The following is a 23,675-nucleotide window of genomic DNA, read 5'->3' as shown; positions in this document are numbered from 1 at the left end:
TGGGGCGAAACGTTGGCTCAATAAAATAGTATAATTCTACTATTTGAGTTTTTTTGACCGCACCCGGAGCATATTCCTTTCATAAATTTTTAATGTTAACATTATAAGCAATTTAGTATAATTCCTTAGATTTTTAATTTTATTTACAACTTTTTTAAAAGTTAAGTTAAGGGATACCAGTCAAGCTGATCAGGCTCACAAGATATATTATATTGCAAAATGAATGTCTGTTAAAAACTGCTAGTAGTCCAACATTATGATGTTGTAAGGTATGGTTATGGCAAGAAGACCTATTAGCTCCTCTTCTATTTAATTGTTCTCTAAAGCATTGTGGAGAGAGCTGAATTAACTTAGGAGGAACCAACTACAATAAGATAACCCATATTTGGGTACATGCCGTTGATGTGGTTATAAAGCGTCAATACGCGTGATACTGAAGCTCAGCATATAGGTCTCAGGGTGAACAAGGTTTGAATGAATAGTTCTTAGGTGGTTCCTGGGGCCAGTCCGAGAATCAGCAAAAGGGAGTATGATGAGAAATAACAAAGAAGTATACCAGCTTTATCAGAAGATAAATTGTTTATGTTTATAATGATAAAGTGTTTAAAAAGGTTTAAAGACATCTCCATAGGATGTATGACACAAAAGGCTGTGCACGTGTGATCTAGATTGCGTGCTCCTAAGAGGTTGACCATTTTGTATCAGGAATAGTGTAATATTAAATCTGATCAATGACCTTCGAAAGCTTGGAATAATAATTAAGATGGCAGAAGATAGGATACAGTAGAAACACCTGTTGAGCAGGTCAGGGTAATAACATTGTTGTACTTCTTATAAAATTATACAAAACAAGGGAAGAAGAAGTCACTTAGACTATTCAGCTGGTACAGTAAATGTCCTTGAAAGGTAGTTAGTGAACTGTATCTAGTACAGGCCACCAGAAGCTCATTATATTACTTAAAAAATCTAAAATGTTTGCTGAGGATTCATCAAAACGTTAACCAGATCAAAATAATTATCAACACTTTTTTTTTTCTAAAGTAGAGTACATTTACGAAAACTGTAGCCCTAATTGAAAGCCCCAAGTCTGATTTTTCCCAAGATACAGTTTTTCAAAAACAAATTTTTTCATATCAGTAAATGATCCTTCGCAGTTGGTAAAGAATGTAATGGAGAAGTATATCTAAAAGTGATTGGATTCTACCCGATTGCTAAGCATAATACAACACCTGTTAAATTTAAATAAAGCTATTATATCAAAATAGGACTTGAATAGGTTTGAGTTTATTATTGAATGAAAGATTATTGAGAACAGTGGAATTAGACCAAATACAGTGTTTTTAAAATGTTTCATCTCATCATTTCTGGCATATGAGTGGTTATCATTCAGGTTACCAACTTACTCTAACCAGAGTGGGAAGGTCGGGTTTTCATTCTGTAGGGTTACTATGTTCTAAGGATGTTAACTTCAAAATCTACTCTGTTAAATACTGAATTTTTCTAAATGATTACAGCATTGGACTATAACATTTTGATAGCTTTTTATCCCTTGCTCAATCCTTTTAGAAGGGTTGCAGAATAGGGATCTATCACTTATCTCCTTTCCATTGAAATATTTGAAAGTTGGTAGCCATTGATTTTCAATATAGTGGACACTATTTTGCAAGACAGCTGTCTATTGTATTAAGTCCTCCTGGAGTGATTAAAGAAGAATAGCTTTGTGGTAAATCTCTTTATCCAATGATTTTTTAGGTTCTTAACAGTAATTAATTTTTTGTTTGTAACTATATTCGCCATACATAATGATATTTCAGAAAATGAAGTACTTTCATATGAATTAGGTTACATATATCTGAATTTTTCATCTATTGTTTAGGTTTAGATTTTTATGCTTGTTTATGGAACTGAATGTTAGAGCCTTTAATAATCTCGTTTCTCCTGCCTTCAACAGCTTTAACAAAATACCTCCAGGTCCCGCGGCTTTTCCACATTTGGCTTTTCTGAGTGCAACAAGAACTTCATCCTCTTTCACAATTACCTTACCTTGTACATGCTCCTCTGGTGAATAAGAGCCAGACCATTCTGGCCTGGTTTCAGTGAGCAAATTTTTGTAATGGTTCAGCCAGGTCTTCTCACTTATTAAAGGAATCAGATTATCCTTCACTTGTGTTCTGAGAGCTTTAAGTGTCCTCCACAATTCGCAGATCTAATTGTAGTCCAGGATATTATCAATCCTCCTGCAACAGGCTTCTCATGCTTGGTTCTTGCTTTCTACAACAGTATGCTTTACTTGTCCATTTAGGCTTCTATATTTTCTCCAATCTTTTTGGCTTATTCCCCAGTAGAGTATTTAATATATACAATTAATTAATTATTTGCAGTTAAAGGTAATTTGCTAGATAGAGATTTGATAAGCGTGGATAAACTTTCCTTGCTAGCTCCATGAATAGTTTTATATATTGTATATATTTTTTATATTGATTCCTAATGAATCCTCCATGCAGGTGAACAGATTTCGGTATGTGTTGGTAAGTTATTGGTGAATATAGGAAATATGAGTTCAGACCAACAGAGGCCTGAGAGAATTGGACCAGACCAAACTGTATGGGTTCCAAGAGCAGGAGGCCCTGTTCAGGAAGCAGTGGTTGTCTCCGTGATGTCTGTGGATGCTGCTGGAGATAGTGAAAAAAAGTGTGTTAAGGTCGAGTGGCAGGATGAGAAAGGGGTGGTATTGGGCAAGACGTCAATTGGTGACGTCTTCCCAAGTTTACCTACAATACCGCAGACAAACGAGGAGACGGAAAAAGAACAGGACAGACAAGATCCCCTCTACAGACAATTGATAAAGTTTGTCCGGTCTGTGGGTTGACTTTTAAGGGTGATGGAGGTCTTGGAACTCATATAGCGAAAAAACATCCCAGGAAGGCAAACAACAAAAAATTAAGGAGCTTACTAAGCATTGTAAGAGATAATGAGGTCGGAGAGGGGGAGATGGACAATATCAAAATAGAAATAAGTAAATGGTCGGCTGTCTTTCAGAATATTATGAAAGTTGAAAATTTTAACTCAGCAGATTTCGACAAGGCAGTAGGCGGTTTCTTGAATTTCCTAAAAAATATTAACGCCAAACTGCCGGGCCCACAGCACCCTGCCATCAAATTCTATAAACTGAGGAAAAAATAAAACCGAGATGGCTGACAAGGGTGCGGGGAAGGTGTCGAATCCGCAGAGAGCTAATAAGGTGATTTTTCTGGACATGATTGGTGCTTTTGACAACGTTGGTCATGACCACATAGTGAGCTCGCTGGAGGCAAGAGGTGTGTCATCAGACCTCACAAATGTGATCGCGGCTCTCCTAACCACAAATAAAATAAAGATCAATATAGGAACCCACACAACTAGCCAGATCAATGTCTTGCGGGGGGGTGCCTCAGGGCGGGCCCTTGTCGCCTTCGCTGTTTAACCTAGCCATTGATCATTTGTACCGTGAGCTCTGTGATCAGGAATTTGCTAATAAATTTGGATACAACCTGAAAAGTGACCAAGAGAGTGTGGTCCTCACAGGGTTTGCGGACGATCAGGCTGTAACGGCGCGCGACAGGGGTTCTGCGGAAAGAATAATAAATAGTGTCCAGAGGCTGCTCGCGGAGATTGGTCTTGCAATAAATGCAAAGAAAAGTGTGGGTATTATAATAGATAAAGGAGAGCTACGGTCAACAAGGCTCTCCCTTGAGAATACAGAGGTCATCCAAACAGCAAAAGCCGAGGACACCACCATATCTTGGATGTACATTCTTGGGAGAGCTAACGTTTGGAGAAGAGGTGGTGACAAATCTAAGAAATAACCTAGATAAATTGGTAACCTTGTGCCTGCTCAAGCCCGAACAAAAGATCAACGTTGTCAATCAATACCTATTCCCAGGTCTTGTTTACCCTCTCCAGACTGCTCCCCTTACAAAGATACGTCCTGCAATATTGGAGGGTATTGATACCAATATCCGCAGGAGTATCAAGGCCATCATCGGGCTACCTGCTAACACCTCGTCGGCGATGCTGTACACACCCAGGAGTTATTGAAGACTGGATCAATGGGAAGCTCCACTGCAGCATTGGTCCATTGCCCAGCAACTGTCGAATGTTCCGGATGCCCTATTCCAGTCTACATTCAATTACGAAGCTGAAAACGCGGCATGTGCCGATAGACTGGGAGTGGATCAGGGCTACCAAAGTGTGAGAGCTCTACAGCAGTCGTTGCGTGAGACTGCTTTCGAAGAATGGGCCAGTTGCAGGTGGCAGGGTATTGGTGTTCGCCATTTCAAAGAGACCCCAAAAGCAAATAGATATGTATGTGAGAAGCAGGGTTCAGAATGGGCAAACGCCCTGAAACTAAATACCAACTACATAAACCCCCAGGGGCCAGTGGACAGCAAGAAGAAGTTGGGTCCCTATACAAATGCGGCAGAGAGTCTGAAACACCAGCCCATGTGCTGGGAAAATGCCCCAACAACTCCCTCCTTATGACATGCCGGCACCATAGGGTCAAAGAAGAATTGATGAAGTTCCTTGAAAGAAAAGACTTCACTTACTTCGAGAAGGTTTATTGTGTTGACACCAACAGATCCGTAAGATACGCCGATATTGTTGCATTTACAAAAGTCGGAGGCACGGCTCTGGTCTTGGATCCGACGGTAAGATTTGAGAGTAATCACCTCGAACAGGAAGGTGGACTGGAAAGGGGAAAAAAAGGAAATATATGAAAAATAATTCCGCGAGACTTTCGGAGAGAGAGTTCACTGTGAGAGGCCTCTGGTTTGGATCTCGCGGAACAATACCTGATAGAACAACGAGCTTCTTAGAAGGACTAGGTGTTAGCATTAGGGATATTGCGATCTTGGCAGAAAATATTATTTTGGACTCCCTGGGGATAATACATCATCACCTGCATGGGAATTAGCTCTAGTTTATTTATTTATTTTAGTACGTGGACCTGTCGATTTGTGTGTTTTAACTTATTTATTCATTAAATTATTTTATTTTTATTTATTTATTTTATTTATTTACTTATGTATCCAATTTAGTATTTCTTTTAACCAACTTTTTATTATGTTTTCCTTTCGATCTATGTATTAGTTTTGTTTTGGTAAAATGTATTTATTTGTTTGTTTTACTGTAAACTGATCTACTGCTGTGACTAGTATTTCTCTGGTTTGATCTCGCACTGCTGTCTGATAGTGAATTTGTTTAACAGGTCACTAGGGAGGATCTGAGAGGGGGAATTCGGGAGAGTGAATTTGTCAATCAAATGAAATAAAAATTGTGAAATGGAATGGACAAGAGGGGGAAAGAAAAAAAAGGAATAAATTGAAATCTTTGTATTTGTGTGTATACTGAAATTTGTAATTGTAAAAGAAAACTGTGGGTAAAAAAAATTTTTTTCTTTCTATTTTATTATACCATGTAAAAATATGTAATTTATATATTTCCGATCACGGATTGATAAGTATGCTGTGCAATGTAGCAACCCGATGTATTTGGGCACCATGAATGAATAAAGTATTTCTCTCTCTCTCTTTTTCCTCCATTCATCTTAAACACAAGGTTAAATTACTGAAGCTTATTTATTATGGTTTTCTGTAGGATTGTGTCAGATTTCAAGTTTCATTAATTATACATTTTAAAAAAATATATAATTCTTAGGAAGTACTATTCCTATTTATTATTCATTTTTAAATTACATTAAAAATGTATATATGAAAATAAATTAGCTGAAAAGCGTTAAAGTCTTTAGAATTGGAAATTATTTTTATTAAGTATCATTTATTCTTTTTTGTTATTTAAAAAAATAAATAAATTTTCAACTATTTGTAGTTAATCCTACTTACATTGTTAACTTATTTTACAGTCAACACTTCTCGATCCTGGTGTCATGCTCTTGCTTGTATGGATTTCTTAGTTTCTATGATCTGCACTCAAATGGTAGTTGATCCAACTTCTCTTATGTATCCAGAAACTTCTTGTAAGGAAGATGGTGACATTTGGGATTATAAGGTTTATAGTTATATATTGTAATATCCTCTTTTTGAGTAAATAGTTATTTTTTATGTATAAAGGGTTTTTAATATGTTTTTATTTTATGATCATTTCAATATTGTTCATTTGCTTTGTTAAACCAAAAAGCTAGCTAACAAATTTTCATCAGTAAAGTATGCAGTCAAAAAAGACATCGTTCAAAGCCAAGATGACAGCACCATTCTGAAGTCGGTAGAATTGTTGCCATGTTGAGCAGGTTCAAATATTTTAAACTTTATTTATCTTCCCATCATAATTGTTGTTAATTGTAGTACATTTAAGAAAAAATAGAAATCGATAATAAGTGTTAAAGAATAATATTCACAAAGAAAATCACAAGGAAAAATTCAAAAAACCATTGTGCTACAATCGATTTTGAGATCGAACACCTATAGAAGGGAAAGGAACAAAGCTGGGTTTAGATCACAGTTTGTTTGGGCGGCAGGGTCTGGACATTCCGGGAAAAAAGAGGACGTCTCCTGAAAGAGGTGAAGCGGATCACCTTTTGTCTATGTCAGTGGTAGGTATCTAGAATAAGGAGACATTAAGGATCACCCAAGAAGAATAAGATCACACTTTGTTTGGATCGCCGAGAGTTTGGATGTTTGTTGAAAAGAGTAGAGGACCAATACTTTGTTAACAGTCAGTGTTTGTTTGTGAGAAAGAAAACCATCAATTATCAAAAGAAAGATATATGATTGGTTAGTTTTGCTCTACCTGGAATTTAAGTACATTTGCAAACGTATATATTAATTTAATTAATTGAGATTAAGAGTCTATAATGTTATAAAAAATAAAATAAAATTTTCTTATCTGTTTAATGTTAAAGCTTTTCATTTGAATCTAAGCTATACTTTAGATATGAGAATAAATAAAAACTATTAAATTCCCTTTTTTTGTTATAAATAAACCTTGAATATTACAATAGTGATAAATTTGTGTGTACTTATAAGGAAATTGAATTTACTGGCATTAGAGTATGCCAATCCTTATGTGGCAGGTCTGAGCAAATAGTTTGGGTCCAGGATTGCTGAACATGAAGTGCTGGTTGCGAACAAGACAGGTAGGGAGACCGTTCGCGTTGAAATTTAACAACACTCCCACTCATCTTTAGCCTTCTGCCTTTGCAAACCTTATTGACTACAATTTTTGTCACTTTTGGGGATGAGGGAGGAGGCAGGGATGGCCGAGCAGGTTAAGGTGCCTTTAATATCCCTGGAAATGCAAAGGTTATGGATTTGTCTCATTCCTTGATTCCACTGCCAATAATTGAATTGCTCATTTGAGAAATACTTTATCTTCAAAATAGCAAAATCCGAGTTACAGGTTTTAAACTTGAAAAACTGTCTTAAGACATTAATTTTAGTTTATATTTATAATGTTCATACTTTAATGTATGCATTTCGGATCATATGTTTTAAGTACATGCATAAGATGGCCTAAACAAGAAATCTTAGCTTTGGGGAAAAAAAGGGAGATGAAGTATTTCTCAACTATCTGATTCTATTGAATAATTAAAAATAAAAAAATAGTTAAATTAATAATAATTAAACCCAGAAGTCAACTTATACTGATTGCGATTAGAACTTGGGCAAATATCACCTTTTAACTGACTTGGTTTTTAAGATTATAACTAACTCAGAAATCAATTATTTATGAGAAGGTATTTTATCGGTTCAACACCATGATCAATAACGCACCAATCGAAGCAATCCAGGACGACTGTACATGTCATTCGTATTTGGTTATAAGTTTCTTAAGTTTTTTTAATGACCATTTAAAAAGTCTGCTTTCCTGGTTAAGATGTTTTTGCTGATGAAATCCTTTTATTTTTTTACAGCTTTTGCTTCCATATGTTCAAGAGTCATTTGAGCTTTTCACATCTGGCACCACAAATTATGATGAAGTACAGGCAGCCTTGGATCAAAGATTTGTAGAGATGCACTGTAAGTTCATTAATTATATTTCATCAAGTTAAATCTATACATTTCTTTGCCAGTGAAAGTTTATTTTTATATAGAAGTTATTGCTTACTAAATTTTTGGTATTTCCTCAAGATTAAAAATTGTGTTTTAATCAAGCTAGAGCATACCATTATTGTCAAACTAAATTAAATTAAAGCTATATAACACTTTCTTTAATTTATAATTTTTTATAAACTAATGTCAATGGATTAAAGAGTTCAAGATGCTAATTTGATAATTGATTTATTAGTTCTAGTTTAATTTTTACTTCCACACAATAATTTCTTGAAAATAATTTTTGGAATGGTGATCAACTTGTATATGAGCAAATACGGTAATCCATTAATTTAAAAATTATCATGTAATCATCATCTTTATATTTAACAATAACTTTTGTTTTATTAAAATATAACATCAGGTTTATTAACTGCTCCCTTCAATATTGTTCTAATGTATGTTATTTCCAGTATCAAATGATGTATTTCATCATATAAATGAACTTAAGGAGGAAATTCAAAAAATTGAACAACAGTGTGAAGAATATAAGGCTCGAATACAAAATGAGAAACCAGCTCTACATGTATGTAATTTTTTATTTAAACTTTGTAAATTGTTTAATTAATTTTGCTGCATTTGAAATGAGGAGGGAATAATTATTAAAGCTAATAGATTATATGTTTTTAATTATGATTGCTTTTACTTACTTTTCTCCAAGCTTAGTGGACTCTAAATGTTCCTCATTCAACTTTACATCATTTCATTTCAAATTGTCTGCCAATTAGAGGTTTCATATGACCGTATCTTGGTCATTTATGAAAATAGGGGAAACACATAATGGGTTAGAATTCTGATAAAAATTTGAGTTAGGATGAGAATAAGCCAATATGAAACTCGGTAGATCAGTGCTCTTGAGTGCTTGCTATTGAAATTATTATTTTTCTGTAACAAAGCAGCTCTGTTCGTTGTACATTTATGCATTGTGTATTATTGCTAACAATGAGAACTGTTTATTTTTTTTTTCAAATAAACAAAAGTAAACGTATTTTAACTAAAGATTTTTTTAAAATATGACATTTAAGCCCAATTAGTCTATTTTAATGAGGATAAAACCTACCTGATATTAAATACCACTTAATTGCTCATTGATTAACAGAGTTTGACTAAATTGTTAGAGCCGTTTAGGAGAAAATAGAAAAAATATGAAAAATCAATTTTATAAAGTAACAATTCCAATCAGTTGATTTCAGAGAAAAAATTTTCTGCCACATTCCAGATATATGTCCAACTTAAATATGTAATTTTAGTTTTGTTAGACTTTTCAGTTTTGAGTTAGATGATCGAGGCCTTCTTGATGTTTCTCGGCTAATACTGTGCCTTGTGCTCAGTGTTATCCTTCTTATACGATGAACAGTTAATCAGCATTAATATTATTGTAATAATAGTATTAAATTCGTATAATTAATAAAATTGGAATCATGAACTTATTTTAGGAACTTGGCATGACTTACAATAATCTAAAAGACACGAGAGCACAGAATGAAAATAAACTGAGAAATCTTGCTATCTTTGAAGAAGATCTGAAGAATAAGATAAAAAAAAAAGAAAAGGAGCGCAATGCATTACGTAAGTAATTATTTTGTTTGTTTTTTTAATTAATTGGTTATTCTATTCATAAAATGATATTTTAGCTCAAAATTACTTTTATTTGGCCAACCTATACTATAAGCTTATTCATGTGAATATGGTCCATTCATCATTCTACTTCAAAAATTTGTTGAAAGTTTATAACCCTACTTTTGTAGTGAATGGACCTTTTCACCTCATTTAATGAATATTGTTATCTTTGCTAGTCTTGGAAATTTTGTTTTTCAGTAATTTGAAAATATTTTTTTTTTTATTAGCTCATATTTAAAGAGCCATTATGTCTCTATATTTCCTTCTTGCTAGTTAAAGCATAAATCTTATCTCATCATATTGGATGAGTTATGGTTGGAGAAAATCGAAAAAATGTGAAAAATCAATTTTATAAAGTGGTACTTGCAGTAAGTTGAATTTAATGGAAGTTGCTGTCACATCCCAGGTATATGCAGTTACAGCCTTTATCTCTATTCTATTACTACATTTTATTCATACTTCCTATGCTGAACTGGACATTTTCTAATTCATTACATTATCTTGACATTGGCAAACATTAATATCTTTCTGTTAATGTAATAATCCCATCAAACAAAAGACTTCGAGACCTGAAAAATTTGTCTTATTGTAATAAAATAATGATAATAATTGTAATAAAACTTTTTTTTGATGAAGACTCCATCTATGTAAGGTTAATCTTTCTTTTGACTCAATATTTTAAGTCTCTATGTGAATTCCAACAGTAGTCATTACAACACTATTATGAATTGTTACATTTCTGCTTGTGAAGTGTAAAATGAGTAATTTTTGTGACCACAAAATAATCAGTATTCTCAGCTTTTAATTGTCCCATTAAGTTTTAATTTGTTGTATTGCATGGAAAAAGGTTGATTTAATTTTATTAAATTGTGTTCATCTTGTTGTGTTTTAAAAAACTATTTTGAAAAAATTCAATTTATTTTATTAAACTGGAATATTTTTCCAAAGTTTCAGTAGCTATAATCTTAGAGCTATTTTTAATTAAACAAAAGTATGATTTATGTAACATTTATTTTTTCAAAATTAAGGTTTATTTTATAATTTTAGTAATAAAAATCTGAATAATTTATAGTCCATTTTAAATATTTCAGACCCCATAGTATGTTTATCCTTCTCTGTAATTTTTCAGCAAATTAGTTCAGTTCACAGCACAATGTGGCTAATTCAACCAAAAAGAAAATGAGTTATGAAACTTATTTAAAGAAACGAATAAAACAAATTTTTGTTGAAAGAACTTCAAAATTTCATTTTCCAACTTTATTAAACTAGAAACAAGTATGCTTGCAACAAGATAATGATAAGATGATTTAATGTAAGATCTCCATATGAAATTTTACTTTCCATGAAATTGAAGGACTTAAATAAAATTGTTCTCATCCTGGATTAAACTCTAACCTTATTTGTGTTTTACTATTTATTCCATTCAGTGGTTTATCACCTTCTTATTTATGACTTTTATCTGCAATCATGAATTAAAAAAATATGTTTAAAATATTGAATCTTTTTTTGGGGGAGGGACAGGGGAGAATATTGGTAATTTTAGATTTAGACTGTGAATGGGCAAGTTAAAATTCTTGTGTTAGAGAAGTGGTGCCTCTGGGCTGAACGAGTTGTCTTTTATATTGTGGCAGACCCTTGGGATCTATATCGATTTTCTCACTCTGGCTAGAATAGGTTGGTAATCTATAGGATAACTTGTCTCACCTGGTTTAAGTTGGAGCATAAGGACATTAACCACAGATTAGTAAAAAAAAAACTCATATCACTTATTAACAACCAAATATTTAATATATATATACATAAATGGAAACATAGTAGATGAGATGATCCTGGCCAGACCACTTCCTTGGATAAGTGGCTAAAATCACTCCATAAATCATTAGTCAAAAAACAGTACTTTTATAGATTTTATTTTTAATGTATTTTAAGACCATAATATTTTTACCAAATTGACCATAAACGATGGTTGAGTCACTTTTCAAGACGAAACTGGCAGTATAATGAATGGTTTAGTCATTATTTTGTTTACACTTAAATATAATGCTAATTCTGTATTTTACAAAAATTACCTTTTTTCCCTTATTTAAATTATATAGAGAACTGAAAAAATAATTTATTTGGAGGATTTATTATTTAGCATGACTGTCTAACACTTTTTATAAGGGGCTGTACTTTCCTTAACAGGTCAAATGAATTTCACTTCTTTTTTTTTTTAAATATCATTTTAATACCATTAGACAGACTTGACAAACCTTTAAAATCAGGACATTTTTGAATTTTCTGAAGAAGTACTTTATATGTCTTGAATAATTAAACTTTTATCTTTTATTCCATAAACTGCAAAAACACAAAGGCGTAGGCTCTTGTGTTATAGAAAATAGGTTTTATTATTTTGGTTTGTAAATAAAACGGTAGATGGTGACACTATGGTACTGCTGCTGAGGCAAGCAAAAGGCATGCTGCTTTGTTCTAGAACAGTCTGTCGTGGCATCTGTTTATGAAAACATACTCTCGTTGTCTTTATTTATAAAAACCTCCCTACTTTCCACAACAATTTGATAGCAGAGCATGGTCTAGTGCGTAAAAGAGTTGAGTGACAAGAGGAATTTACGTATATTGACGGATACGTAAGCTTTGTGATTTATTTAGAACTAATGGCCGAAATCAAAATACAAAGGACATGGACGCCACATTATTCAACATCAAAAGACTCGCTGTAGAAAATTACAGGAAATGGTCAATGAGAATCGAAGCATATTTAGATGCAAAAAACCTGTACAAAGAAATTATTGAACAAGATCCACCGACTGAAGAAGATGCAGGGTGCAAAAGAAAAAAAACAAGCAGGTACTCTCTATTATTATTTTAACAGTCAGTGATGATGTATTGCTGTTAATTGAAGGTGAAACATGTGCAAAAAGGGTTTGGGAAAAATTAAGAGAAAGGTTTGATGGTGTCTCCCAAGAAAAAGTGATGAATTTGAAGTGTGTGACCTTATTAAAATTAAGTGTTAACGCCATAATATAATTACGTTGTAAATAATTGTAAATAGTATTTTTAGTATTTAGTTTTATAGTTTTAGTTATATAGTTTTATTAGTATTTAATTTAGTTACATTTATTTTTATTTGGATTGTTTTATTTGGATTTAGTTATTTGAAAAGAAAAATGTGTAATTATATTTGTTTGTAATAATGAGTAATAGAGACAGTTGCTAGGGGTGATCATTGTTGCTAAGGTGCGTCACCTACCTATGGACCGACCATCTTAGTTTTTTAGAGCAGTTGCGACTAATTAGTGGCCCTGATAGCGTCCTCAGCAGCCCTGTCTGCGTCTATAGTTTGGATATTTGTTGAGTGTATTAGTCGTTATTACAGTTCGAAACCAGACCTTTTCTGCGTTTCTGACCTTTGAGTGCAATATGAGTTGTTGCTAATCAATTGGCTCGTATAATTAATAAAAACAACTAGACCCTGTCTGCCCTCAATGAGTGCCAGTGTAGCCATCTTAGCTTTTGGGACATCAACTATTTGTAAGCCATTGCACCAACTTTGGACCACTTTGAGAGTTGCAGTGGAGTATTTAGCAATGGAGCTTCTACCTGCACATCTCGACAAGCAGAATATCTTCCTCTGACCTATCGGAGTGGATTAACCGTCGACCAGTATTTATTTTACATATTATTTGTTTTTTTGTAAATTAGTTTATTTTATTTTAATTTTCATAATTTCATAATTTATCTAATTTTATTTTTTTATTTTTACTTGTATACTTTGTTTATGTTAGTTTATAGTTTTGTTTCTTTTACCATGTTTAAATTGAACCAAATAAATGTTTAATCTGAGCCAGTTTTGTTTTTGTTCATTTTTAAAGCCTTCCAACAAAAAGACATGGTCAATTTGAGGTGGCTTTAACATTAAGAAAAACAGCAGAGAAACGTTGGATGAATACCTCACAAGGTTTAAGTGTTTGGTCCGGGAGATGGATCAACTGGGTAAATCTTTAACAGATAGAGAGAAAGTGAGGTACATTATAGAAGGATTACCAACCTGTTATGACCCGATTGTTAATGCTGTTTTGGTTAATGGCAATATTAAATTCACTGAGTTACGGCAAATGCTTTTATCCTTTGAAAGGAGGAACACCACCAAGAGAACTAGCATTAGAAGCATTTCATGAAAGGCCAAACTTCAGTCCAAAAGTTTGCTTTATTTGCAAAAAACCAGGTCACCTGAAAAATGAGTGCTGGTTGAACAAAGAAAATGGACCTTCTGGTACTCAAAATCCTCAACCAAGAAGACAGCATAGATCATCCTTGGCCACGGAATTTGCCTTATGTGCTATTAACAGTGACAATAGGTATTTGGCTGATGAAGGATCTGGAGAAATGAAAGAATTGGAAAAGGAAAACGATGTCATCTTAGGAAGGAAGCACAGAAGAAATTTATGAAGACTCCGAAGAAAAGGTTCCTGAACTAATAGAGCAAGACACACCAGATCAACAACAAACATCAGATGATACAAAATAGTCTATGCAGTCTCAGACATCGATTATTGTGGTCAAGATGTCAAGCTTATCCCTTATTCAATTGAAAATGATTCATCTGTGTTTATCAAAGACTATGGAATTAGTGTTGATGAAGAAATAGAAGATATTAGCATGAAAAAACATTTTATAGAAGATTTCTACACCTTAGATTAAATACACATGACTCTGATTGGGACGTTGGTGAAAAGAATATGGATTGTGAAACAAAAATTGAAAGGTATACCGAAGCTAATAAGAAGAGACCCAGAAATAAAAAGGGATTTGGTGGTACAACAAATATTGCTGAACCTCCTGTTGGACCAAATATTCATAATGACAGAGGGATTTTGGTGGTGGGATATTACAATCCTGACTATAAAGAATCTGGATGCAGTCAAAAAGAGAGAGGTCCAAATCGCCAACAAAAAACAGAAGACCAGTTGGGGATGTTTGTACCTAGGACACGAGGAAGTGTTTTGTGAAACATTAAATAATATAGAGTGATGCAATAAAGTTAAAAATAAAATAAATAAGGCATGCTGCTTTGTTTTAGAACAATCTGTTGTGGTGTCTGTTTATGAAAACACACTCTCGTTGTCTTTACTTATAAAACCTTCCCTATTTTTACAACATCTTGTCTCTCTTGGCAGATGTCCACAATCTTTGGTATTTTTTGCTTGCATAGTACATTTATTTAAACAAATTTAATGACAATAAATGAAATAATTGATTTTATGTTTTAGGTGAGACATTATTAAAAAAGCAACAAGAAAAGTATGAAATCGAATCTGTTGTTTCCTCTCAAGAAATTTCTCCTCAAGAAATTGAAAAACTAAAACAGAGGAGAGATTCTCTTCAAAGGGAAATTGAAGCAGAACAGAAGTATTTGAATACATACAATGAACTTGTCATGAAAAGTAGTATGGAAGTCCTCGCTCTAAAAAAGAAAGTAAAACAATTTTCACTTTAATACTATAAGTTGAACTATTTTCAAACTTCTATAATCTGGGATTACATTGAAAAGTTAACTAATAACATCACTTTTTTATAATGAACGTTTACAGACACTTTGTGTAAATAGTGTGAAATTTTTTGAAGTATCAATACATATTTACTGTTTTACTAAACAAATATATCATCATTTTTCTCAAACAGTAAGTTACCCGTACTAAGCCAGATAATTTGTACCACCTCTACAAGAACCTGGTACAAGGTAAAACATTCCAGTATTTTAAAAGAATTATCATCAGTATGATTTTTTCGACAAATTATAATACTGGAATTATTTATCAAAGTACTCAATATTGTCTCATCTTGTTTACAAGTTTATGAAGGAGGTATATGGTGCCAAATGACATCCTCCCTATTAAAAATTAAAATGTCTTCCTTCTGTCATTACCAGGCTATTAGGATCTTAATCATGGAAAATATCGTAACTCTTGTTTTTTTGTATTCAGTATTTTCTCTGGAAGTATATTGACTCTTGGTATGAAGATAGTACATTTCCCTAAGAATATTTTTCCTTCATACTAGAAAGCAATATATTCTCCACCAACCTCTTGGTCTGGAAGTTGTGTTACTTTTGGCAAATTGTTCCATTAATCCAAATTATTCATCTAGTGGTGCAGCATTACTCCATCTTTTAGTGGATAGTTAGACCATCTTACAAATGCTCCTTAATAAAAATCAAAGGAATTGTTTGGTAGACATATTACAACTTTGTAGTATAGAAACTTACCTGCTAAACAAATTGATAGAAATAAACAAGACAAAATAATTTTTAACCAGAACAAATAACCATTTAGTAATAGGAGGTAACATGATGGATATAAGCATCCTATGCAGGAAGACCTCCAATTCTGCAATTAGAATAAAGTAGGAAACAAGAGTTCCTAACTTAAAAGTTGATCTCATTATTTGTTTAAGGTCATAAAATAAATATCAGTAACAAAACATTAAACCTTATCCTAATTTTGTGCAAAGTAACCTCAAATTACAGTATTTTAAGTACTGTCTTCTAGTCCATTTTAATGTGATTTTTAGTCCTAGTTATGTGTGAATTGATAAAATGTTGCTCAATCAGTAATTCATTACTAACTCAGAGGTAAAAGGTTTTTTTGGAATCTTATTTTTTCAAATTTATATACAGTGGTCTTGGATAACAAAAATAAACAATAATGGGCTATCAGGAAAATAGTATGATATAATACCATCAAATTACAAAAGCATCTATTTCCATTGTATGTCTTCTGCTTGATTGTACAGTTATAAATTTGTCCCATCAAGTTTTCTCACAAATGAATCAACTGCACTTCAATGGGCTGATAAAATCTTCAGTTTCTAGTCTAGAGACATAGCAAGGTTTAGCTGACCTATTCTCATGTTAAAGTTTTCTCCTTCATCTTGAAAATATATTTGGTTCATAAAATCGTTTCAAATAATAGACCTCCAAGAAAAATTAAATTAAATGATTTTTTATTGCTATTATATTATTCTAGTTCTGCTGAATATACCTGAGGGTAACTTTTGATCTTTTATCCTCTCCAAACGAATTACCATTTTGTTTGCTAAACTCTGCAGACTGTGATTTTGATATTTCAGGGTGATATACTTCTTGGTTTTTGAAGTTTGTTAGATTTCTATTTATTTATTTCAAACATTGACATTATGCAAGCAATGTTTTACAATTCACTTCTATGATTTGCAGAATGCAGGATTAATCCAAGATTTTAATATTGCACTCTTAAATCACTTGTCATTTGGTCTTGAAAATGTTCCACTAACTGGTAAGATGGACAGTGATGATGAGAAAACATTGGATGCAATAGAAAAAGCCATCATTGCAGCTAAAAATACTTTACAGACAGCCTCTGGATATTGCTCTGATGCTTCTATTAATAAGGTAAGCTATTAATAACCTTAAAATAGCTTATTAATAAGGTAAAGTATTGTTTAATTTTTATATTTTATTGTTCAATGATGTAGAAGTTTAAACATTCTCATAAAAAAAAAAAATTGGATGATGCCACTATTAAAGAAAAGCAGTAATATTTGTTATACATTATGTTCTCCAGTAACTTTTAATTTTTTGGGCAATTTTATGTATGATAATACTGTATTATATTATCCTATGATAGGCAAATTATATTTTCAAAAACATTGTACTAGTGTAAAGTATATTCTATTACATTATATATAAAAAGTACTTTATTTTAAATATAGTATATAAATATATTATCCTATGATTGGTAAAGAAAGTTAGCACAAATATAGTAATGATAATGGAATACAACTAATAAACATTACCATCTTAAAAAATCTTATAATCAAAAGTACTATTGTTCACAAATATACCTGAACATCACCAGATTCGCAAACCCGAAATCAAATTGATTAAGTCTTGGTACAATAGAGACGGCAAACTAGTATACTATGGGCGTTGATGACCTCAGGGTTTTACGCCCTAAAGCCCCAGACAACAACAACAACTAGTATACTTAATATTTAAAAATATCTGGGAAATTGAGAAAATACCCAAGGAATGAAGGCGGTCTCTATTTATTCATATTCACAAAAATGGGCTGTGGGCAGAATGTAATAACAATCGAGGAATGTCACTGCTTCCTGTTTGTTATAAGATATTTACATTAATTTTAACTAGTCAAATCATGGAATAGACAGAAGAAATTATTGGAGATAACCTATGTTATTTTAGGTAAAATTGTTCAACTATTAACCAAATTTTTGCATTAAGTCAAATATTACAAAGTTGGAATACAACAGGATAGTTGATCAGGTTTATATACATTTCAAAACGACTTACAATTCTATTGACCGACAAAAGCTGTTTAATATTTTGATTGAACAGGTAATACCAAAGAAGTTAGTAAATCTAGTGTGGATGTAAATGACTGAAACATTTAATAAAGTACAAATCGGTAATCATTATTTGGAGAAGTGTGAGGTTCAATTGGGTTTATTTAAAGCAAGGTGATTCTCTATCACCTATTAATTTAGCACTAAAATACTTTATTAAAAGTGTGATGGATACCGAAAAAGGTTTAACTCTACGTGGTAAACTACCTGTGCTTGGGTATGCTGATGATTTGATATTTTTGGATGAGGACGAGGAAATTATAAAACAAAATACAATTACGTTGATGAAATCTTGTTAGGAACTAGGTCTTGAAGAAATACGAATTTAAAAAAAAAGTTTGGTTTGCAAACTGGAACAATAGCAATTTTGGATTTTGGTGATATAAATGTAGGAGAAAATAAACTTGAACAGGTAGAGGTTTAAGTGTATTCAGGTTCTGTAACTAGAAAAAACAAAATTGATGAGGAAATAAACCAAGGTAAAAGCGAGAAATTCTTGTTCTTTTTCAATTCAAAAATTGCTTAGCTCACGCTTTCTGTCCAGAAACTTAAAAGTTAGAATTTACAAAACTATTTTCCTTCCTACTGTTCTTTACTGATGCGAAACATGGCCTCTTACACTCAGGGAAGAACAGCTCCTTAAGATTTTAGAAATAAAGTATTACTTAAAATATTTGGCCCAAAAAAGGACGAGTTAACCAGAGACTTTAGAAGGCTACACAACATAGAACGCACCCAGTAAATATAATTCAGGTCAGAGCATTACAGCAAATATTTAAAGTTGTTGGACTTAGTTATTAGTTAGTTAGACATATCCCCAAACTGTTAATTAATGCTGAATGGGTAAACATCTGAGGGGTTGACCGAAGCATCAGTGGGAGGATTGTGTCAAGACTGATCTAGTAGATTTGGGTTTGGACAGGCGTCACTGGGCAGATGTATGTAGTGAGCGATTGGTGGTATCGTTCACTAAGCCTTTATTATTATTATTATTTATATTATCTGTTAACAATATTACTGTTAATTCAACTTCCTTTAAAAAAAAAAAAAGATTTAATTGGTTGTAAGTGATCAGAAAGATCATCTTTGTTAGGGGCTTAAAAATAGTATCAAACAAATATTTTGAAGGCATTTCTTTAAATATATCATAATGCGAACATAAATTAGTAGTTTTTCTTTTGTTTGACATTTCAGTTTACTGAAATTAAATTGTGTATATATTTGACTATTATTGCTCTTATATTTTAGGCTCAAGAAGAACGGGATTTAATTGAAAAACAAGTTATTGAAGAAAGAAATAAATTAACTTTATATACTGAAAAACTGAAAACTTCTATTTTTGAGAAAGAGGAGGTAACTTTTGTGTTTTCTAAAAAGTATTTACTGATTAAACATTTATGTTTATTTTGGACAAAGTATGATCAAAAATCATTTAAATATTAACTAATTTGTTTCAATAAAGAGAATGATTTTTTAAGTCTTTGCCAAAATTTAATCAACATTGTGTCAGTGTGTTGATGAGAGTCATTCTTGTGTGTTGTGTTGAAGTGGTAACTTTTTCGTTTTTGTCAATCCTCCACAAAGATATTAAAAGATAATATATAGATTGCATCATTGACAAAATCACTTAGCTAGTTTAATTATCTTTATGTTTTGGCATAGACTTAAATATACATACATACATATTTTTTTTTTACAATCCTATAAAATATATATGTGTGTGTATGCTAAAAAGTTTTTTCGTATATCTTTAAAAATATTTTATTATTCAAATTCAAACTTTGATATCATTCTTTCAATTTTTCAAACTATTAAATTTGTAGAAAAGCATTATGTTGGAAAGTAACATGGTTATATCGCTGCTTTCTGTTTCTGGCTATGCAATAGAAGCTTTGTGGATTTGCAAAAGATTAGATAGAGCTAGTAGGCATTAGCAGGAGGCTTTGAATAAAAAATTGCTACTGTTCTATGGCGACCAACATGTCACTGTCATTTAACAAAGCTAAAACAATATTCAAATATTTTCTGTGTTACAAAACTTATACTCAAGTCTATTAAACAGAAAGAACTTAAAGATGTGTTGTTTAGAAACAAATACTGTTAAAAAAGATATTTGATAGAATGTTTCACCTAAATTTGACACAAAAATATTTATCAAGACAGAGTAAACATGATATAAAAGGATAAATATTGTACCCCTCATGTAAAAATACACCTTTTATTATATTTAGGTTATTAATTACCTTTTATTCTTTTAAGGTGATTAAAAGATTGAAAAATGAAGTGGAATCAATTACTAAAAAAATTATTGAATTAGAAAGTGATCCAAATGAGGAAAACTTAATTGAAGAAAGAAAAATTAGGTAAGATTTGATTATTCTTATCCATTTATTTGACTAAATATAAGCAGTGTTGTCTTCTCCTGGCCTTTGTATATTTTTAATTAATCATTGTAGTTATAGTAGCTTTATTTAGTAGAACAGATTACAGAAATAGTAAAAAATAAAATTTTCTTGTTATGCTAGTTTGTTTATTAACATTTAGTATGTAGTAAAACATTTCCAAATCCATAACCTCCTATTAATTTCTAAATTTGGTAATTAATTATGTGTTAGTAAAAAAAAAAGTCAATACTTTTCTTTATAGATCACTTTTAATTCATTTTTCCCTACAAAAAGGTTAAAGTAAAAAAAAATTGTGCAGAAAATTAAATTAGCAACAAAATATCTATTAAATTAAAAAAAAAATAAAGTAGGAAGAAAATTTTCGAATAAAACACTAACTTCATACTGAGTTCAGCACTCCAAAAAACTTATACTCAAACCTCTTACAAGAACAAAAAAAAATTGAACTTTTTCTCACTTTCCAAGAGTTAATTTGTTTACACAATTTTCTATATCAACTAATCATACCATTATTACTCATGTCTAATTTGACCAGATTCTAATATATTTGTATGATTGGAAAGAAGAGTTTTCTCCATATCTGATGACAACAATGAAATATACATTTGTATAATCAATAATTTGGGAAGAATCTTGCAAGCAATAGAAGAAAATTAAGTTCATTTTAGGTTTTAACTCACCAAAAACATGAAATCAGCCAAAATTATAAACACAATTTTAATGAATTCCTTTGTGTAAACCTGTGTAGTTAAATCTATTATGTAATTAAATCTATTTAATTTACCTATACCTTTATGATTTTTTAAAATTATTATTTTATACTTGTAGAGCGAAAAAGATGAGTGAACAATTAGACATCTTTCGTCAAAATTCGGTCTATTATCTGCAGAAAAGTGGAATATATTTCAGTGAACATGAGAAAAAAATGAAGGTAGTTTGAATATAATTTTATTTATAAATATTTTTGCATGTTTATTTCTTTTGCTATAATTGTTTTTATCAGTCATAAAAGTATCAGAGCATTCTTCACCATTTGTTAATAGTAAGTGTCATTAATTTTTGTGAATTTGGTGCAATGAATGTCAAGTTATAACTGTTTTTCTTTTATATTTTTAGCTAGAGGGAAGTACCCCTAAGTACAGTTTTAATTATTGGGTCTCTTCCCCTTTTCTCTCAACATAATATTTATTTTTTAGTCATAATTAATTATCTGAACTTATTCATGTATAGTCCATCCAGTTTTCAAGTTATTGTTATAATTATCAAAGCTTTAATCATAAATCTTCTATTGATATGACTTAAAATGTTCTTCAAGGATGATGCTACACATTACTTACCACACTGATATTAGACATGGTCCAACACAAGGGTTTTATTATCAAATTATTTAGAGTTGAACATTGATTGAAAAGTACCAAAAAAAAATGTCATTAAGTTTATTATTAGGTTTCCAAGTAATGTAAGTAAACTTTTTCTTAAATTTAATTTTAAAGTTCAAAAATAATTCCCCTTTCCCTTTTTTTTTTGTTTAGAAGCTTTTGGGTCAACTTTTATTTTTTAGAAAAATTATGGATCTGAAATTTAATTTAAAGAACAAAAGTTTTATTTTAAATTAATTAGGTGTTTTTTAAACTGGTTTGAATTAAAAATTTTGTACATCACTATTTGCGTATTAAACAACTGATCAATTTGTAATTAATAGTATTTTGAAGACAGATAAAATTTGGAAAAATTAATTTAATTTATTTTTTTATATTTCAAGATAATTATATTTTTATTCCTAGACAATATTTTTGCTCTCGCATTGAAAGTTTTTTGAATTATCATCACTACAAATACCTCCAACTCCTGTTTCATTATCAAGAGATTAAATTTTCTTTGTGGCTATTTCCATTTTATACATTATATGGGAAAGATCCTTAAACTTATATTTTGAAAGTTGAATTGAGACTATGAGAAATATAGATTGGGTATTGCATGTTCACAATCATGACAGAGGAAACCTGAGTAGTGGTTTCACATTAGTTAAATAATGTGATAGTAACAATTTTTTTAAATTATATGTATAGAAGCGACACTATTTCATAATAGAAATAGATATAATTGACAAATATGAGGATACAAGTACATGAGTATGGGGTAAATTCCAAAATATAGAATAGTTATATGTTCTAATTGAAAGTGTTTTCATCTCAGCAAATTAACAAACTAATTTAAAAAAAAAATAATTTATCTCAGTGATTACAATGATGCAAATAAGGTTATTGTAGAACCTGAATTATGTTACGTGACTAAAATAATATTACTTTACTATTAATTATTACTTCTTTCTTCCCTAGGCCTTGAAGGAAAGATATCAGGAACTAGAAAAGGAGTGCAAGCAATAACTTAGGTGTAAATTTATTTATTTTTATATTTATAAAAAATTATTATGTGTGTATCTTATAATTATTAACAATATATATATGCTTTGTTTTTTAATAAATCAGATATTTGTGTTTTTCTAAGAAAAATGAAGAAATTTAAAGTTTAAAAGGTGTAAATAAAGAGGATATTTTTTTCTCATTGAAATTATGTGAAACTCAAATGTTTCTTTCTTCTAATAGAATTATCAATTCTTTTATTAAATTAATTTGATTTTCATCAAATTGGATAGATCTAAAAAAATTGATTGAAGAATAAAAGACCAATCTCAGTGATACAATGATGCAAATAAGGTTATTGTGGAACCTAAATTATGTTATGTTTAAAAAATAATATTACTTTACTATTTATTATTACTTTTTTCCTCCTAAGGTCTTGATGGAAAGATAGGAACTAGAAAATGAGTGCAACCAATAACTTCTATGTAAATTTATTTTTGTTTATATTCATAAAGCATTATTATGTGTATCTTATAATTATTAAAAATATATTTATATACTTTGTTTTTTAATTAATCAGATATTTTGTGTTTTTCTAAGAAAGATAAAGAAATTTAAAGTTTAAAAGGTATAAAAAAACGAGGATATTTTTTACTCATTGAAATTATGTGAAAATCAAATTATTTTTCTTTCTTCTAGTAGAATTATCAAGTCTTTTATTAAATTAATTTGATTTTCATCTAATTGCATAGATCTAAAAAAAATTAATTGAAGAATAAAAGACCAACTTAGTTGAA

At 30.9% G+C, this 23,675-nt stretch overlaps 1 protein-coding gene across 2 annotated transcripts in view; it reads left to right on the top strand.

The window, feature by feature from the left end:
• The window catches only part of Ndc80, a 27,379-nt gene extending 3,963 nt beyond the window's left edge, over window positions 1-23,416 (top strand). For both annotated transcript variants that reach the window (XM_014419719.2, XM_067045844.1), the window contains exons 6-15: window positions 5,903-6,048; window positions 7,910-8,015; window positions 8,501-8,613; window positions 9,524-9,656; window positions 14,978-15,183; window positions 16,942-17,136; window positions 19,359-19,463; window positions 20,370-20,473; window positions 21,344-21,446; window positions 22,855-23,416. In XM_014419719.2, coding sequence (XP_014275205.1) covers window positions 5,903-6,048; window positions 7,910-8,015; window positions 8,501-8,613; window positions 9,524-9,656; window positions 14,978-15,183; window positions 16,942-17,136; window positions 19,359-19,463; window positions 20,370-20,473; window positions 21,344-21,446; window positions 22,855-22,902 — 1,259 coding nt within the window. In that variant the 3' untranslated portion in view covers window positions 22,903-23,416. The remainder of the gene's footprint in view (window positions 1-5,902; window positions 6,049-7,909; window positions 8,016-8,500; window positions 8,614-9,523; window positions 9,657-14,977; window positions 15,184-16,941; window positions 17,137-19,358; window positions 19,464-20,369; window positions 20,474-21,343; window positions 21,447-22,854) is intronic.
• Window positions 23,417-23,675: the final 259 nt, after the last annotated feature.

This window comes from Halyomorpha halys, unplaced genomic scaffold, assembly GCF_000696795.3.
Source record: "Halyomorpha halys isolate HHAL.00 unplaced genomic scaffold, Hhal_1.1 Scaffold249.1, whole genome shotgun sequence".
NCBI classification, from domain to species: Eukaryota; Metazoa; Arthropoda; class Insecta; order Hemiptera; family Pentatomidae; genus Halyomorpha; species Halyomorpha halys.
The sequence above is the reverse complement of the archived record's forward strand: the minus strand, read 5'-3'. Positions and strand labels throughout refer to the sequence as shown.